This window comes from Strix uralensis, chromosome 4 (genome assembly GCF_047716275.1).
Source record: "Strix uralensis isolate ZFMK-TIS-50842 chromosome 4, bStrUra1, whole genome shotgun sequence".
Taxonomy (NCBI): Eukaryota; Metazoa; Chordata; class Aves; order Strigiformes; family Strigidae; genus Strix; species Strix uralensis.
Genome location: NC_133975.1, coordinates 60,665,960 through 60,685,281, shown reverse-complemented (window position 1 = coordinate 60,685,281; position 19,322 = coordinate 60,665,960). Strand labels below are relative to the sequence as shown.

Below are 19,322 nucleotides of genomic sequence, written 5' to 3'. Positions count from 1 at the left end.
CCATGTTCATGTGGGCTAGGGCAGATGGGAACTTGGGTTTCATTTCTAACCCCTCAGTAGCTAGTTCCTCTGTAGCAAATGAGAGCTATTACTAAGGAACCAGATGGTTAAATTTGTCTGTTTCCATGGCCAGCTTTTAAAGGTGATACTTGGATTACTCTTAATGCAGAGAAGATAAGCATTTTGAGAGGATTAAAGGACAAAATCCAGCAAATGAGAGAAAAGTGGGGCTGAAGAAAGTAGATGGTGTTAAGTGTCTGTGTTTCGCACATCTAGCATTACTAAGTAGAAGTGCTGAAGACACTGACACACCCTCCAAGCCTTGTAAAATAATGACAGGCTTTCTGAGGTGAAGGAGAGTTATGCAAAAGTTAGGCAATACTAACTAGTGTTTTCCACATACGGATCTCTTCACCATTTTGCTCTATGGGGGTTATGATGTACATGGCACCTTTATTTCTAGCAAACCTTGACGCCAAGCAGCACCTCAAAAATTCAGTGCCAGGGTAGTAAAGGGAAGCTTTTGCCCTGAGAGCACCAAATGACTGTGGCTTTCCTTTCACTTACTGCAGTAAAGCACCTTCTGGACTGAAAGCAGACTTGAAAGTCTTGACTAACATTTGGGGGGGAGGGGGGGAAAGAGGAAGGCTGGATGGGGAAAATAGCAAGGTTGGCTCATCCCTGGGTACAGAGAGAAGTGAGTGGATTGAGCAATTTTGCACAGGCACATGTGCAAGTGCTTGGTAAAACGCCTACTCCCATGTAATCCCCAGGGGTAATAGGGAAACTCCAGCAAAAGTTAATGAGCTAAAATAGCCTTACCATAACCACCTTTCTCAGCTAAATTATGTCTTTATACCTCTACCTTGCAGCTGTAGGACAAAAATACCACAGGCTAGGTTTATAGTTAAAACAGTTGGTTTTTATTGATTCAGTTTAAGATTTTATGAACTCTCTTCACTGCTGTTGCAATGCTTATGGGGCACCTTGGCATGTAAACCTATAGAACTGGGGTGGCTAGCACATATAGAAACCAGGGTGGCTAGCACTGGAGCCATTTCCACTTTGCAAAGACAGGAAAAAAAAAAAAAAAAAAAAAAGAAATGAGAGAAGGTCCAGGCCAAGTGTTGTGTCCCTGCTAGGAATTGTGCATTTTGGGGGGAGAAGAGGTGCTGTACCCTGTCCTCACCAGCTCTGCAGTGAGGTGCAGCAGCGGAGACTTGACAAAGCTGCCTGCAGTTATGGCACACCCCAGTCTTGCGAGCATTGGTCTGACCCCCAAGGGAAAGCTGAGTGCTATGGAGCTGGTCAAATCTGCAATTACTGAGGGTATAGACATGATGGGACTCACCTAATGGCTCACCAGCCCAGAAAGGGGCAGTTGCTCTCTCCCTCCCACCCTCTCATGTGTGTTTGTTGCTCACGCTCCTATGCGAAGCCTTTCCCTGTGCCAGGTCAGCTTGACAATGATTTATTTCAGTGGATGAGTTTTCTGCTGGGCCAGGGAGGAGTTGGGCAAAGACCAGGCTATCACGGAGCAGAGGTTCCCCTGAACAGCTGGCTACCAGCCATTGCGTTCAGCCACATATAATGTATTCACATGCTATAATGCATTTGTGTGTTCATAGTTCTGCAGGGGAATGAAAACTAAATTGAAATCCCTGCTAAATTTTGGCTGAATCCACCAGTTGTACATAACTCTGCTGCTGTACTGTAGCTTCTTACTGGCTTTTCAGTCTAAAAAAGGAATTTGGAAGCAGAGCAAAGCTCACCTCTGGCCAGGGGAACTTTACCAGAAATTACTTTTTTTTTACTTGGATGCAGCCTGCTCAAGTTCCTAAGCCACATCTGTGTTTCTCAAGAGTGAAGTTTTGCTGTTTGACACTGGAAGCTGCTAGCACAAGGTTTGTACCTGGGCCTTGGTACACAAGCAGTACACCTGCCACTTATTCCTCAGGGGTATATCCATGTGGGAAGTCCGCACCTTGGCTTCGGCACGTGACCTCGGATACAGTCTCCTTGCCAGCACTGCCTGTGACCACGACTGTTTTTGTGTTTCACCATGCAGGAAAGGCAGAGTGCTTTGCCTCTGATATGGCAGGTTTGGAGCTGATCCATCACAGCTTGGTCTGGGATGCAGAGGGGAGCACCGCAGCTGCTGCTGATTGGAGTGTGGAGGAGTGTTTCTGCACGTCTGTCTGGGAGGCAAGGAGAGGCACCCCCTCTGCTCCCAGGAAATCAGGTCTGCAGGTTTGGACTTGGGCTTCACCTCGTAACTGTGAGGGATGCCATTTCATCACTGGGGTTATTTCACCAGGATAGGTTTGTGTTTTCTCCTCTGTTTGCACTGGAGGGATAGGTGGGATTTTGGCTGGGACTGCTGTATCCTGCACCTGGGGTGTTTCGAGGCTGGAGAAGTGAGAGGGAGAAACATTCTCTGCTTTGGGTGTCATCAGCCTCTGCACGAGATGTGAGAGCACCCTCATCCACTCTTACTGTGAGCCTCAAGGACTTCCCCTGAGTCCTACCTCTAAGCCAGCAGGAAAGCCCTTCTGCAGCCCATGGCTCTGCTCCCAGGCGTCTGCACGGCTGGGAGGAGGAAGGCTCCTCCGTCCCTGCCAGGGCTTTCACCCGCCACGTGTGCACCTCGGCATCAGCAAGCAGCAGGAAGAGAGGCACTTGCATCCATATCAAGGGATTCAAAGTCCTGGTTTTACAAGGGTATTTATGAAGGAGTTTGCACTCATCCTGCCTTGATTTGCTAGATGGTGCATTTAAGGGCAAAGTTACTTCTGCAATCCCTCTGGCCTCATAACCAAATACTTGTTTCTTTGCCGGGGTCTTAGCGGTTTGGGCCTATACAAAAACTTCTGGGACACAGCATTTTAGCCTCCCCTAGCTGGTTACATTGCATCTCTTCAGCTGCTAACAAGCACCATTTCTACAGCAGTGAGGGCAGGTGCTGTTAGGATTGCACTTTGAGCCCAGGAACAAAAGATACAAAAGAGATACAAAAAAGCTGGGTCCTATTGAGAGGAAAGCACTTCTTGAAGTGTGCTTGGTGCCCCTGTACATTTCTCCCTATAACAGGAGATGCTACCTGAATTACAAAGAGGAAAGAGGTGTCATTAGAGAGTCATCTAACAAACCAGAGATGCTTTGGGGAAACAAACAACAGATCTGTGTGCTTCCACACAAATAGAAACATCTAAGGAGAAAAGCAGGGGTGATTGGAAGGCCAGAGAAGCTCCCAGAATCTGAGAGAGAACCAGAAACCATTTGCAATTATTTTATTATGACTTAAAATAACATTTCTTCCAAGGGGGATCACGGTTCTGTATCTTCTCTTTTTCTCTTCGTTTTCTCCCCGCACATCCAGGTAGGTAAGACCCATCTCTGCTGCGAGGCCCACGACCCCCACTTTTGTTGGGTTTGTGGTACCTAATGTCCAAACTCCAAGGATTTTGCTGAATGGTGAGATTTAACTCAGTTTTCTGTCTATATTTCCAGACAGGTCCCACCTGACTGTCAGTCTCATCCCTGGAGCACAGCGGAGCTGTTTCACATCCAATAGCTCCTGTTTCACCACTGGGTTCTGCCTGGCTGCATCCCTGTCATCTTGCCTGTCCCCCAGGTCCTCAGTCATTTTTTTTAACTTCTTGGCCTATTTCACCCGATCCTGAGAAAGAAATCACATCTTCAGAGGTGCTCTGTGCCTACAAGCAATGAATATTTCCTCCAGGTTGCAGACGAGTTTGTCTTGCACGTGTAGCAAACAGGAGAGAGGATGATGGACATGGGCAGGAGAGGACAGCATCTGAGGAACCGGGACCCAACAACCATCCAACTTGCAGTTTCATTTTCTTAAATGATTGTGACATAAAACCAGCTATTTTAAAAGCACCAGCTTTTAGCAGTGCTGTTCCAGTTACCTAGCTGCATCCCGTGCCATGGTGCTGCAGCCCTTTATCTGTGGTTTTCCTGGCCACGGTGAGAGGAGGAGCAGCCAAGGGGACCCTTTCCTCTGACCCCCTGGGACCTGCCATACCTGATGGGTGATGTGGTTGCGGGGACACTGGCACAGCATAACAGCTTTCAGGTCCCTGGAACAGCACAAAAGCGAGTGGCAAAATCCTCCTTTTGCCTCCAGTTTCATTGCTCCTGGGTGGAAGGACTGGACTCATGCTCCCCAGGCTGTGTCCATCTCCTGGCCACTCTTGAACTGTTTTCATCCTCATACCGCTCACCTCATCTCTTCCACATGGCCCCAGCAGTGAGGGGGGCACATGGCCATCACCGTACTGTGTCTCGTCCCCACCCAAAGTGTGCCATCAGCAAGGGAGGTTCTGAGGTAGGAGGTGGTGGTTGTGGGACCCCATGTGAGCCGTGACCATGGTAAAGATGTGCATGTGGAAGGTGCTAAAAACTTTTATTTGTCACGTGCTGGAAACAACTCTGTACTGTATACTGGCTTTTTAAATTTCTCCAAATAAAGCCACACAGGCATATCCTATGCATGTCCTGGGCAGACATCATGGGGCTGGGGCAATACAAGGTGGGATGAGGTTCTGCACCTCTTTGTAGCAATGCAGAAGCTTTCACATGGGTGCAAATTTGGGAGGAAGATGCAGAAAAAAACCTCTTTAATTTGCAAAAGTCCCTTAGGCAAGGGAAGGCAAGTCAGACACAGGCAGGCTGGGGCACTGCTGGAGATGCTGCCAGGGAGTAGGATTGGTGGGATTGGGTTGGGGGGGCATGCAACAGCACTGTCTCATATCTGGGTGCGGAAGCTCAGGTCGGTGCCCGACATCTTCTGCGCGTAGTCCTGGTCGAAGCGCTCGTTCTGGGCCACAGTGAAGTGGTTCTTCCAGTCTCCAGCAATGCCTGGGACCGGGTGAGATGGAGTCAGAGGGGACCATGAGGGACGATGTTCTAGGAGCCCCCCGGGCCCACTCACCTTTGCGCATGAAGGGGGAAATTCCCTGGTCCATGAAATGGGAGGGCACCATGCTGTAGTTGGTGGTGGGGTTGTCCCGCATGGCCTCAAAGGAGGTGTGTCGCGTGATGGCATCCAGTGCCGCCTCCGGCAGCTCCCGCCCCAGGAACTGGGCCACCTTGGCAACCTCCCGGCGAAGGTCCTGTGGGACACAGGCCAATGCTCACCCCTCCTACCACCCCCCCTAGACCCCACACCACCATCCATCCCAGTCCCTCACCTCCTTCAAGTCCTCATAGAAGAGGTAGAGGATGGGGTGATCCTTCCTCCGCTCCCAGTAGACCTTGACATGGTCGTACCAGGAGCCATATGCCACTGCGTGGAGAAAGCGGCCAGGAGGTGTCAGTGGGGGGGCTGGAGAAGGGATATGGGGTGACCCCCCCCAGGGGTGCCCTGCCCCACCTCTGCCAGCCATGAACTCCTCCAGGTACTGGGCCCACGTCCCAGGGTGCTGCTGGAACTTGTTCATCAGGTCAAAGTGGTAGAAGGAGACGGCCACGTCCTTGGCGTTGCGCCCCACATAGACCATCTGCAGAGGGGCCGTGGGGTACGAGGAGCAGCCCCAGGACCCCCAACAGGGTGGGTGCTCCAGCCCCTAGGGCTCCTGACAGCACTTAGGATGCTAGAAGGAGCAGTGGGGAGGCGAGTCCTGCCCTGAGGGAGGAGGGGGACTGCTCTGCCCCCCGGGTCAGAGATCAGAGGGCGTTACCTTGCAGCGGTTTTCCCAGAAGGATTTGGGCAGGATATGTGCAGGCAGGTGGGTCTTCACCACACGGGGTGAGGGCATGGTGGCCAGCAGGTCCGTCCCTGGGGCACCCCAAAGCATGTCCCCAGTGGGCCCTCGGCAGATTTCCCCTGGGGTCAGCCCCCAGAGGGGTGCCCATCGCCAAGCCCCCACACCCTGCTACCTGCTGGCATCTCCCCGTGGGCAGAGAACTCCAGCATGGGCACCCTCTTGGTGATAATGTCCTGCTTGCACTTCTCGGGGTCACCGCCTTGCAGGATCACGTCCACGATCTCACTGACCCAGGTGGTGCCTGGTGAGGAGAGGTCGGGCGTCTGGCTGGCACCATTCCCACCAGAACCCCAATCTCAGGCAGCAGAGGGGCACCATCCACTGGCATTGCCTTTTGGCATCCCCCCAAGGGCTGCAGGCTCGTGTTCCCCTTCCCAAGCACAGCCCTTGTCTGGTGCCTGGGGACACTCACCAGACTTGGGGAAGGTGACCACCACAATGTCCTCAGGGCGGCTCTGGAAGGTGTCGATCCGCTCCCAGTCGTGGGCAAAGGCGTTGACCATGGGGATGCCGTGCACCATGCGCCAGGGTTGCCGCAGGTAGGTGTCCGGATTGTCCATCCTGCTGGGCACAGGGATGCCTGGGGGCTGGTTGGCAGCAGGGAGCATTATGTGGCCACCTCATTCCCTGGGATCCCCAAAATCTCTGCTGAGCCCAACCATCCTAGCCACGGGAAGAAAACTGTCCCCTGCTTGCTGGCATCCTAGGAGGTGGCACCTGCCTCCTGCAGGGATTTTGGGGGCCAGTGGTGGTGCAGAGAGTGTGAAGGGGCATGGCCGGCCCTGGGGGGTGCTCAGATCAGCCCAAGCTGGCAGCACTGTTCCTGGGGTGTAAAAGCTCACAGGGGCTCTTCTGCCTGGGGTTTCAGCTGCTTTCTGCCCCCTGCTCCACTCCAGCTTTTTTTTCCCTGGTTTTCTGTTGCATGGGGGCATGGGGAAGGCATGCATGGGGGGTCTACCTGAGGGTTTGAAGGAAGCAGGAATGGGGAGAGGTGCTTGCAGGACTCTCCCCAGAAAACCTTTCCACCCGCTGGCCAGGATGGAAATGCTGGAGATGCCAGCTGTGAAACACCCACACTGTGATTTTTGGAGTGCGGCTTTGTGGCTCACCTCTGTCTTCCAGGGGTTTCTGGGGACAACGAGCCCCTCTGAGCCCTCCACACCCCCCCACACAGGCCCTCCACTTGCAAGGCCAGGATACCCCAAAACAGGCAGAGCCCCCTGACCTTGGCCAGGATCTCCCAGCCTCTTCATCAGGCACTCTGGCAGGGAGGAGACAAAGCTTCACCCGCAGCTTGGCGGGGGACAGGTTGTTATTTTATCTTCCCCACAAGGAAGATGGAGGCATGGGGGAGCTGCTGGGGCTGCAGGAGGCTGGGGGACATCATTAGGGAAGAGACGTGGTGTGACCTGGTCCCGGTGCTGCGAAGGAGGAGTGTAGGGAAGGGGCGAGCAGGGATGGGGACACAGCCCCCCAACCTGGGAATGGTCCCCAGATGCCTGTGATGAGCTGTGCTGTGCTCAGCACCCACCCGGTAAACACACAGATGGAGGGGGGGGTAGAAATCACAGCTTTCCCCTCCACCCGCAGAGGCAAACACAGAGAGGAAATCCCAACCCACGTTCCAGGGGGTTTGAACATCACCTCGTCCTGATGCAGGGGTGACCCCCGTGGACGTCCCCAGCTGCTTGCACTGGCGCAGGGATCGCTAGTGGGATGTGGGCGTCAGGCTTTGGTCACTCCCTCCCACAAAGCACTCAAATACAGGTCCAAAGTTTGCAGGGTTGCAAAGCACGAGTGCAGCTGATATCATGTTTCCGGTAAAAGGTGCCCACGGCAGCGAAATGCTCCTCCTTACCTGCTTCTCATAGGCAAACGCGAGCTGGGAGGGAGCTGGGAGGGCAGGAGAGATGGCAGCCAGGCAAGGGGAGCAGCTCGCCTGTTTGCAACCTTGAGAAAAACATCCCTTATTTGTCTCCAGGGCCAAGTTCCTGTTGAGGCAGGACACACCATCAGGTGTTTGGGTGTTTCACAGGCAGGGACATGCCCTCCCTGCCCCTCCGTCTGTCCATACACCAGAAAAATCGGCTGTGTGTTACAGGCAAACCCTGCAGGCAAAGCCAGGAGCTGGGGAAGTGCAGAGATCTCCATCAGCATTTATATAAATGCATGAAAAGGATTTATTCCTGTGGGAGAGCTCCCCTCATAGCGCTACTGCTCTTTAGGAGTCAGATCCAAGTTGCATCTCTTTGGGGATGAAACAACCCCATGAGGCTGACTTGCCAAAAAGCTGCAGTGTTGGAAACTCAAGAACAGGCTGGAAACAGGGCGTAACTGGGGGATCTGAGGTTCCAAAGCAAACCCTTGCCCCCAGTGAGACAGGGACTGGTTTTGCTCCAGCCATCCCCAAGCACAGGCTCAGTGCAGCCAGGTCAGAGGTTGCAGGGTGGGTTCCCCATCCAGCAAGGACAGCAATGTTGCCGAGCACAGGCAGGGAGGTGTTTCCTTTCGCCTTTGCTCTGCAAACCACAGGCTGACAAGCTCTGGCTGGGCTGGGGAGCCAGGGAAAGCCCCGCCACCACCCACTTTGTCAAGAAACTTGCCACAACCCAGAGGCGTGAAAGCTCCTGTGCACGCGAGCGCTGCAGCAGGGGCAGCGGGTTCACCAGCGCTTTGGGGTTTTTCCACACTTCACCAATCTTTGCTCCCTCCCAACACCTTGGTGGGATGGGGATGGGGTGGCCCAAGGTGTCAGGGCCAGTGGTGGTTTTTGGGAGGATGCCTGCCCCCAGTGATGCCTGACAAACACTGGCTAGAAATCCACCACACGTGTTCACCCTCTTGCCCTCTGAGCATGGGGCTGCACCCAGCCACTGCCCAGGATTTGGGGGATTCACCCCCCCACACCTTTCCCCACAGACAATGGCTCACCCTCCATTTATCCAAATTTATTACAGGGCGAAAAGTGAATCAGCACAAGGATGCTTTGTCCAGATCCACCCTCCCCACTGGAAGAGTGGGGAGCAGCAGAGCACCCCCCAAGAAGAGGGATGAGCCCCTCACACCTCCATCTGGAAGTGGAGGTCGGAGCCCTCCATGTGCTCCTGGTAGTGCTGGTCGAAACGCTCGTTCTGGGCCACAGTGAAGTGGTTCTTCCAGTCCCCGGAGATCCCTGGGGGCAAGAAAGCAAGTGGGGAAAATCCTGACACCTCTGAAATATTTGCAGCCACAGATGGGGGCTGCAATACAACCCGGGGACACCCCTCCCAAGCCCTCCGCTGCTGGCCAAACCCCACCTTTCCGGAGGAAGGGGGAGAGGCTGTGGTCCATGAAGGCAGTGGGCATGGTCTCGTAGTTGGCGGCAGGGTTCTTCCTCATCTCCTGGAAGGAGGTGTGGTGGAGGATCCTCGCCACTGTCCCCTCCGCCACCTCCTTGCCCAGGAACCTCAGGATCTTCTGCACCTCCTGCTGTGGGTCCTATAGGGCGGCTGACATGGGGTGGCCGCCAAAAAGGCTGGGGGGGGCAACCGGGATGCCCTCCCCTCCATCCCATCCTCACCTTTTTCATGTCCTCATAGAAGAGGTAAAGGAGCTGCTTCTCCTGCTTCTTCTCCCACCAGCCCCTCACATGCTCATACCAGGACCCATAGGCCACTGCAGGATGTGGTCAAGGGGTTAGCCAAAAAGTGGGACAGCAAGGGATGTGCCCTACACCAGCTTTTTGGGGTGGGCACCCTGGGGCTCAGCCCCCACCTTTGCCAGCCATGAAGGTCTCCAGGAACTCATTCAGTGTGCCAGGGTCAGGGTGTATCTTGGCCATCTGGTAGAAGTAGTAGTAGGAGATGACAACATCCTTGGGGTTGCGGGCCATGTAGATGACCTGGGGACAGCCGAGGATGTAGTTGGGGGGTGCAGAGTGGTGCCCCCTCCCTGCCACCAGATGGGGAGAGAGGCGTGGGGCACCCACAGCGTTACCTTGCAGTTCTTGTCCCAGAAGGAGGTCGGGAGGAGCTGGATCGGGAGATGGGTCTTCACCAGCCGCGGGGATGGGGTTTTCTCCAGCAGCTCAACACCTGCAGGACAGGGGGCTTAGCAGTGTGAGTCCCAGCACCCTCACCCCCACCCCAGCTCAGCTCCCTCCCCACCCAACCCAGGGGGGAAGCTGGGCTGGGGGGCTCACCACTCAGCATCTCGGGGACCTTCATTTCCAGGAAGGGCACCCGGTTGAAGATGGCATCCCGTCGGCACTTCTCCACATCGCCATCGTGATAGATCATGTCCAGGATCTCGCTCAGCCATGTTGTGCCTGCAGCATAGGGGCAGTGTTGCAAGGGCTGGCATCAACCCGTCCCCCCCCTGCACCCCTTCCCCAGGGCCACTCACCCGATTTGGGGTAGGTGGCAATGAGCAGGTCATCTGGACGGGCTTGGAAAGCCTCCACCTGTGGCCAGCCCTCGACGAAGCACTTGTAGAGGGGGATGCCGTGGAGGCTGCCCAGCTCCTCCCTGATCACGTCTTCCCTCCCCATGGCTGATGGTGGGTCCCTGCGGCGCTGACTGTCCTCCCTGCTGGCAGCTGCTGTGGTCTTGGGACTGGCTGGATCCTGTGGCTGGATTGTGTCCAGGACAGCGCCCTGTCAGGCGAAGTCCACCCTGGATCACGCGTGGCGGAGGTGTTGCCGGTGCCGACGGGGGATGCCCTGTTCCCCGACACATTTGGTGCCAGCCATGGGCTAAGCCCAAGCTACGAGGAGCCAGGAACAGAGCCCAGCATCACCCCTTCTCCTGTCCGGCCTTGCTCCCCCCCTGCTCCAGCCCCTTTCATGGGTGCCACGGGGTTCCAGAGCCACGGGGACAGCTCTGCCACCCGGGGTCCCCCATCCCCGCTGCCGGCCGTACCTACCGGAGCCCTGCGGGCACTGGTCGACAGCGGGGCTGGCCCGGGGAGCCTCGGCACCTCCGCCCTCCTGCCCCTCCCCAGGCAGTAATGGTTAACGAAGGGCCAAGGGGCACGGAGGGTGGGAAGCAGGTTTAAAGGGCCAACAGCTGAGGCGTGGGGGGGGGGTTGAGGTGGGTATCCCCCTGGGAGGCATCGGGGGGGAGCAGCGGGAGCCTCTGAGGCCGCCTGACCCCCGATCCCCGTCAGTCACCGGCAAGGGACGGGCGGATGGAGCCGCGTTACAGGCTGGCCCGCGGGCAGGCGGCCTGGCAGGGAGCGCCATGGCGCGGCGGGGGGGTGCGGCTGAAGGGGCCCGGGGGGTCGCGTCCGGGCGCCGCGACCGTGCCAGTACCGGAGGCTGTGGGCCCGTCCCCCCGAGGCCGCCAGGGGGCGCCGCCGCCGCGGGGCCGGGGACAGCGGGGTCCCGGCTCCCGGGTCTCTGGCCAGCGGGGCCCTGCCGGGTCTCTGCCCTGCCGCGGCTGCTCCCGGGGCCGCCGCCGCGTCTCCCCGCCGGGACGGAGCGGACACCGGCGCCCTCGGGCGTGCTTCGGGCCGGGGCCGGGGCGAGGGGGCCGCTGTGCCGGGCCCCGGCTGCGACCGCGCCGGGCCCGGGTGTCCCGTCTCCCCGGGGCTCCGCCGGGGCGGCTCCGGCCGCAGCCGGCGGGCGGGAACCGGGCGTGACGCCGTTTCCCCGCCGCCCCGGCGGCCTCGGGGTCCCGGGACGGGGCCGGGCGAGGGGAACGGGGGACACGGGGCAAAGCGGGGCCGTTTCCTCCCTTCGCCCCCGTCGCTGGCGCGGGAGCGGCGGCACCGGCCGCTGCCCGCTCGGTGCTGCCCGGAGTTCGGTCCGTGCCCTGCCCGCAGGTAGTGGCCGGGCTGTGGGTGCGGGTCCCGGCCCCCGCCGCGGGCAGCGCGGTGCTACCCCCGCCCCGCCGGGGCCGGGCCCCGCTCTCGGCCGGAGACTCTCCCCGGACCCGCGGGGCCGCTGCCCGCCGGGTTTCCCGGCCGCGGGAGCTGCCGCCGCTGCGCTGCCTGCGCTGGGCTCCTGCTCCGCGTCCCCGCCGGGGCCGGCCCGCCGCGGCAGCCGGTTCGTTCTCCTCTGCCCCCCCCCCCCGGTGCGGGACCCCGCGGGGGCCCGGCTGGGGCCCGGTGACTTTCGCGGCGGGTTTCGGCACCGACCCCCAGGGGTCCCCTCTCGGGGTCAGCAGCTGCAGCTCGGCCGGTGGGGCTGGGGGTCCCCGGCAGCTCCCGATTCCCACCGCGGGATCAGCCTCTGCTCGGTCACGCCAGCCGCTCCCGCCCCTGGCTCCCACCCGCGTCCCCCGGGGGAGGAGGGGACCCGGCGGGGCTGGGGGTCTCCCAGGGCAGCTGTGACCCCTCCTGACACCGGGATCCCTCCTCCCAGCTGGTTTCTTCTCCCCAGCTCTTTTCCAGAGCAGCTCCCGGCAGGACAAACCCTCCCAGCCCGGGGGTGTCTCTGCCCGAGCCAGGGAGAGCTTGAACTGGTGAGTGTGGGAGCTGCTGCTGGGGCAAACTGGTTTCCACCGGGGTTCAGTCCTTCAGCCCTGCCGGGTGTCACCCTGGCAGGCGATGCCCAAGGGCCGGAGCCAGCAGTGTCACATGCTGCCATGGCCGGGCCTTGGGGCAGCCCTGGGCCCTGCATGAAGCCCTACTTTTACTGAAATCCTTCTTTTTCAGCTCAAAACCTGCCGCGGTGGGAGCAGAGGCCACTCCAGGGATCCGCACTGGCTCCTGCAGCCCCGACGGTGACATGGTGAAGTTGCCTGGCCGGGCACAGGGAGCAACGGCTGTCCCGGTGCTGCCGATCCCTTGGGATGTGCTGGTGGCACAGCCGAGGCTGCGTGGCTGTGCCGAAGTGTGGGGAAGGCTCATTCCAGCACCTTGGCAAGGGTCTGGGGGATCTCCAGTGCCACAGGAGGGGCTGGGTCCCTTCGGGGGATCCCTGGCGACGGAGGGGTGGGTGGGGGTCGAGGCTCATGTCCCCGGCCATGGGAGCAGGGTGCTGGGGGCTGCCATAGCCCAGGGGTGCTGGGACTGAGTGGGTGCGAGGGAGCCGGGCCTGCCTGGAGCTCAGGGGGTGGTTTTGTGCTCGGGATATTTTGGCTTTGCCCCTCGTCCTGCCAGCGGCGTGGCAGAGGGACAGAGAGGGCAGGTGCTGTCCCCTAGCAGGGCTCCCCATGGGGCCCTTGGAGGGAGAAGGCGTCCCAGTGCCAGAGGGGCAGCGCTGGTGGATCACTGTGGGTGTCAGTGTGCATCTCTCAGAGCTGGTGGGTGCTATTGGAGCCCGGCCTGGATCCCACTGGCACTGGTGTGGTGCCAGACCCATCCAGCCCAGGGCCGCTGGTCATCGGTCAGTGCCACTGCTGCTGCTGCACGGGGTGGGTGGGTTTCAGCCAGATCCTGGCTCTTGCCCACTCTCCCGGGGAGAAATGGGAGGTTTCTGGTGTCCCATCACTGTTTCTCCTTCCCCTCCCACTGCAGGTGCGCAGCCCCAGGGAGCCGCTGCTGAAAGCGCTGCTGAGGGGCTGGGAAGAGCTGCCCATGCCCGGGAGGCAGCAGGGTTTGCAGGGGAGCAGCTCCGGGGGCTCTTTGGGTCGTGCCGTGCTGCAGGGAGCTCTGACTGCCCCACATCTCTCCCTGTGCCAGGACAGACAGAAAAAGGATCCCCAGCTACACTGGGAGCCGCCCGTGCCAGAGAGACCCACACCTCCAGGAAGAAGCTGGGCTGCCTGCACCGAGGATGCTGCTGCTGCCTGCCCTGCATGTAGCCCTGCTCCTGGCTGGGGACAGCCCTGCCTGTGCCCACCCGGAGACACTGCAGGGACTTTGCAGCTCCAGCTTGGTTGCAGCTTCAGGTTGGTTGCTTCTGCCCCCATTTTTTTTTTGTTTTATTTCTGCCCCTATTTTTTTTTCTGCTTCAATTTGTGGATAACTCCAGATCGTTTATGGCTCCAGCTTGTGGATGGCTCTGGCTAATTTCAGCTTCAGTTCATTTCAGGTCAAACTCATGGAGGGCTCCAGCTCATTTGCAGCTTCAGGTCATTTGTTTCTGCCCCCAGTTTGTTTCAGGTCCAGCTCATGGACAGCTCCAGTTTGTTCTTACTTCCAGCATGTTTTAGGCTCCAGTTGGGTTTCATCTTCTATAGCTTCATTTTGGCTCCAGCTTATTTGCATCTTCAGTTCAGTTCCATCTTCGGTGGGTCTGTGGCTCCAGTTTCAGTTCATTTCTGCTTCAGTTAATTACAGCTTGTGCTTGTTCAAATGGCCTTGGCTTTTGACAGGGTTGCAGATTGATCACTGTCATAACTTGCATATGAAGTGTCATAATTGTACACTGGTTAAATATGGACTAATGAGTTAATGATTATTCCAGCTGTTGTACACACCTTGAATAAATAGTTGGACACACAAAAATGGTGTGAAAAGTGCCTTCCCCCCCGAGACTATCTCAGACATTGAGTTTGGCCCAGTGCATGCTGGCCTTCCAAGCTTCAGGAACCAGTGGAACCAGACCCCCCAACCTCTGACAGGGTTCCACACATGTGTCCCCATCCCAGTCCCCACCTCACTTCTCCCCAGCCCCTGAGCTGCTCCTGCCTGTCGCCCTCATCCTATTCCTGCCCGGCCTTGCCTCACCTCACCCAGGATGGCTTCTGCTGTAGGCGAGCATGACTGCAGCCCATGTCCTCCAGTCCTCCCATCTCCCTGGGCACCCCCCACCTGCACCCCACTGCCAGAGCATGGTGGGGCATCACCCAGACCCTCTCCTTCCCCTGCAGCAGGATGCGCTATGGGCCATGCTGGGCACAGGGGTCTCATGCCAGAGCTGCAGGAACAATGTCCGTGTTGGTTGCATTGGTGAGGAGACAGATCAGAGAGGAACTACGATCTTGGCTCCCTGGGTGCTCCAGGCATTGGACCCACAGCCCAAACCCTCCCCACCTCCAGCGTCACTCCCCCCTGAACCTTTTTGAGCAACTTTCCCAGCACTAACCACCCACTGGGCCAGGCCCATGGAGACCCATTGCCCTGAAATCGGCCCCAGGATGCTGAAGCACAAGCTGAAGGCATCAGCTGGGACATTCCCCGGGGATGGGCTGGAAATCCTGCAGCGCCCCTGACACTAGCAGAGAGCACGGCTGGAAAAAAGGGGGGAACCCACAGGCACAGGAGTGGGCAGAAAGCTGGAGGGGCCCAGTAAGGTGTGACACCAATACCAAAGCCCCAGGCTTTGGGGCTTGGAGCCCCAGGACTGTGGCATGGGGCTGGCACAAGGATGGCTTCTTGGGCAGCTCCAGGCCAGGCTCTGCCCCTTGCTGGGGCTTCCTTGTGAAAAAACAGATGGGGAGAGCAACTCCATCAGGTAGGAGGCCAGGTGGGTGCCTGGGAAGACACTCCTGAGGCCGCAGGGTGACAGAGGTAGGTGCAAGGGGCTGGGTGAGGATGGGGAAGGCGTGGGAACAAGTGTGTGCCTGGGAGAAGGGAGGGCCCCTGGAGCCGTCCCCCACAGGGGGCTGCCGATGACATGGGGACACACATGGGGGACACCCAGCACTGCGTGAAGAGGTGTGATGTTTTCATCTTCCCAAGCACTTCAAACAGAAATGGGAGCAGACCTGCTTTCATACCCATTTTTCCAAAACTTGGCTAAAATCCCATGGCATCATTATGCTTCCTAGGCAATGGAGTCAAACCTAACAGCAAGCAGGGCTGTGCTTTGAGCACCAAGCCCAGGAAAAGGAGGGGTGTCACACATGGGCTAACAGAGCTGGGAGATCAACAGGTGTGTAGCATACTTTATTTGCAAGAGAAAACTGGTATCCAGCTGTCTGTTTCTCCAGAACAGCTTCTGCCTCACCCCTGCCATCTAACACAGCCCCCTCCACCCCATTACCTGCCTCTCACCACATTTTCTCTTTCCCAATAGTCCCTTTTTTTCCCCAAGAGTCCTCTGGGGGATGACACAGACTCAGATCCCTGCCTTCTGGGTGCCTTGTCTTCATGCAAATAATTTGTTCCCCTTAGTAGTCCATGCAATGTAATAACTGCATGTAGATTTAAAAGCAGATTATAGTTATAGGCAAGAACTAGAAGTCCTTCCTTCTCCTCACAGAATTTATATCAACACACGACTTGTGTTTTATCTTGCATTTCTGCAATGCCCAAGCAATGCATTAACAACAGATCATTTCTGAAATCAGAGAGGTTTGGGACAGAATCAGACTCCTCAGGGTGCACTTCTGCCCCCAGGGCAGTCCCCACCGAAGAGCTGGGACAGCCCCAGGTCCCACCAGCACATCCCTTTGGCTCACCAGGGCTGAGAGGCTCGGAGCTGCTCCTGGTCCAATGCTTCTCATTTGCCCTGTGGCTTTCAGTGGCAAAACTACATCAGTGCAGAACTGTGGGCTTAGAAGAGTGAATAACTACTTGGAAAATGTAAATGGCAGCTTTGTGTGCCTAGTGCTACTCATAATAGCTTCCTGCTTGCAAGAACAGGCTTTCCCCTAGCAAAGCCACCCAGTGCAATTAGCAAATATAAATATTGCAGTTTGCATTTCAAAAAAGCCCCAAGGCTTGTTGCCCAGAGTTGTTCAAAACCTGCAAACAGACTAAATTAGGTGTCATGATTAGAAAAACTCCTTTCTTATAGTTGGATGGGTTTGGTTGGGTAGCTGACCTGTATGTTAACCTACAGACACCCTCACCCTTTTTACCACACTGACCTTTTCATTGGCAATTCCCCAAGTAATTTTGATATAGGAAAATGATTCTCATTATGTCTAGATCAAGAAGTATTTGTACTTAATTGAAGCAGGGAAGAAACCTTTTTCTTGAAAGCAGAGCCATGTGGCCTCAAACTGTGTTCAGTAGTCACTGCTGTATCAAATTATTTTTCCTTATTGCCATCCCCATCCATTTGTGCCTGCTGTAAGATAACCACTACCCCCTCCAGCAAAATCAGGGACCTATAGGGCAAGTCAGTTCAGCTATAGGTAATTTCAAAGTAGTTCATGTTGTGGTGGCTTCACTGATTTTGTTCCTTCAAGTGTTATATGCAGAATCTATTTCTGCTAAATAAGATACAAACAAGTCTGTCTTCCGAGGACCAAGCTTACACAGTCACATTTTCCTTCTGTTATGACCAAACCAGGAGTTTTCCTTCCTTCTGAAACAGAGAACGGTAGGCTGAAGCAAAATTAAACAGAAAGAGATGAATGAATCACTCCCCTATTTAGAACAGGATGAGGATTTAAAAAAAACCACACCAACAACAAAACAAATAAATCACCAACCAACAAAGACTATAAAAATCCCAAAGCCCAAGAGGATATTTTGGTAGTAACCTTGCCAGTGCAGCTGTTAACATAAATGTTTTCTTCCAAAAGTGCATTTTATGAACTAACATGTTCATGTAACTGTGTAACAGTTAACCCACAAAGTCTTGTGCAGAGAGAGTAAGGTTTGGGGAGCAATTACCTTCAGACATGCTGATTTGAGATGGGTTTGGTAATTCTGCTTTGCTTCAGCTTCTGCAAAAAATCAGAAAGCCCTTCCTAAAGTCTAACAGGGAGGTAATGCATTGGAGTGGCTGAAACTGGAGAAATCCAGCAAAACCTGAGCAAAATACCTTCTTGGTATTGCAGGTCTTAGTTTGGCAAGGGAAAGGAAATTCAATTGCACTCTCATGGCCCATTCTCTTGGCCAGGGACGATAATTCCTGATGGTGCCTCTGCAGCCACTTGCTGCTGAGCAGAGAACAGACTCCAAGGAGAAGCTCTTGATTCAAAGCAATGTAGTCCCACCATTTTCTGAACAACTTGGTCTAATCTGTTTTTTATGGGAAAAGGTACTTCGTGACAATGGAAATGTTCTTAGCTCATCAGGCTGTACCCTGAAGCAGCTTGTCTTGTGTTCTCTTTTCTTCTCATCTTTGAGTTTCTTGGGTTATTTTTAAAGTTACTGTCACATTTACAGTAGAGATGTGTGCAGCAGGTTGAAGAAGCCACCTCCCAGAGAATCAGCACAAGAACCACCATTCAACTTGTCCACTATTTCATTTTACACCCTCCTATTTCATTTATTGGGGCAAATCATATCAAATGCCTATCTAGCTATGTTTGTCTATTGTTTTCTTGGAGAACCTTTCCCTCCACTGGCAGCATTGGTGGCGAGGACCAGGACTAGGATGCCAGATGGGGGTGTCCCGTGAGCCTGTTGGTGGTCGAGGTGTCACCCCCTGCACATGTGAGCAGGAACTCATGCCAGCTCTTCTCAAAACGATTGTGCTTTTATGTGTATTCATGGCCTCATGTTTCCCCTGTTAATGGTAGATGATTTACAGGAGGCCAGAGAAGAGGCTGGTCCCTGACAGGTGATTTAAACGCTGTGTAACCTTGCTTTTTGAAGGGTCATTTAACCTTTGAATTGCATTTACCTTTATGGCTTTCAACTCAACTATCTTATATACTAGTGGTAGAGCCCTAGAAGCCCTCTTTTGGCTTCCCACCTCTCACCATTTAATTAATTAACTCTCATCTCCTATTCCTCCACAAAACCAGCTCCTATCTATCACTCCCATGAAAAAAAATACAAGCAGCAGAAAGCTTAAGACAGCCTCTGCCAGAGTTTTTCTACAAGTTATCTGCTCAGAGGTCCCACTGACATTACTGCAGTCCTTGTCTTCCCTAAGTCTGAGCTACAAACACACTACTTACAGCTGGAACAGCATCAGCAAAAACACTTCTGGCCAAGTGTTGGTAATATGGCTTTCATTCAAATTTTGGGAACAGCATATGACTGATATTACAAGGACTTCCAGCTCCTGAGATCTTTACTGAAGTGACTGCTAAAAAAGAAATACTGCAAACCTCTCAAAATGCTTATGTGATTTCCCGGTGTTAAAATAGTTGGTGCTTTAAAGTGTACCTTTGGCACACAACATTATAAATTTTCTCTTACAACCAATGTTACAAGGACATTCAACTCTGCAAAACTGCATCAATACTGTAAAATTTTTTTGCTGAGTGCCCTTCCACCTCGCCAATACACTACATCCCCAGGCATGGGCAGAGGGACCAGTTTGTCACCACTGCATATGGCAGAGCACACCATGTGCTCCTAAGTAAATGCCATAGCAAAGCCATTCCCCCTCCTGAGAAGCCAGAGCAGTGTGGATGTGCTGCACACGTTCTGCTGATGGCTTCTCATGCATCATGTCTCAGAAATCCTAATTTAACTAAGGAAAGTCTTGCAATCATTACAAATGATCTCTGTGTCCCAAGAGGGGGACACAGGTAACCCAGTCAGGCAGAAGGAGTCAGGCTGGATACAGAAGATACAAGAAGGAACCTTCAAAGACAGAATCACAATCCCAGACAGGGTGAGGAAGGGCACCTCAAGCACCAAGAAGCAGTACTGGAAGAGACAGGGAAAGAAACACAGCTTAACCACTGCAGCTTTGCTTGCTGAAAAATTTAACTCTGCAATATATACCACTCTGAGCTGGGCCATATCCAATACCTTTTGTGCAGCCAAGGGCTGAGGAGGAGGGCTGACATGCTGGTGAGGTGA

At 55.3% G+C, this 19,322-nt stretch overlaps 1 protein-coding gene across 1 annotated transcript; it reads right to left on the bottom strand.

Annotated features, from left to right (window-relative positions):
* Positions 1-4,410: 4,410 nt before the first annotated feature.
* Positions 4,411-10,652, bottom strand: LOC141942003 (uncharacterized). The gene is made up of 17 exons (XM_074864943.1): positions 10,176-10,652; positions 9,973-10,098; positions 9,768-9,865; positions 9,546-9,672; positions 9,352-9,446; positions 9,089-9,269; positions 8,856-8,964; positions 8,379-8,510; positions 7,651-7,783; positions 7,324-7,500; positions 6,205-6,379; positions 5,905-6,033; positions 5,706-5,803; positions 5,399-5,525; positions 5,217-5,311; positions 4,958-5,138; positions 4,411-4,884 (listed from the first exon to the last, which is right to left on the bottom strand). Exons 1-17 carry the CDS (start codon positions 10,318-10,320, stop codon positions 4,772-4,774), a joined length of 2,241 nt encoding a protein of 746 aa, XP_074721044.1. The 5' UTR covers positions 10,321-10,652; the 3' UTR covers positions 4,411-4,771.
* Positions 10,653-19,322: the final 8,670 nt, after the last annotated feature.

Coding starts and splice junctions, on each gene's coding strand:
- LOC141942003 (XM_074864943.1), bottom strand. CDS start 10,320: ATGGGGAGGGAAGACGTGATCAGGGAGGAGCTGGGCAGCCTCCACGGC. Junction 9,270..9,351: donor TCTATGAGGACATGAAAAAG/GTGAGGATGGGA, acceptor GCCGCCCTATAG/GACCCACAGCAGGAGGTGCA. Junction 7,501..7,650: donor CGTTTGCCTATGAGAAGCAG/GTAAGGAGGAGC, acceptor ACATCCCACTAG/CGATCCCTGCGCCAGTGCAA.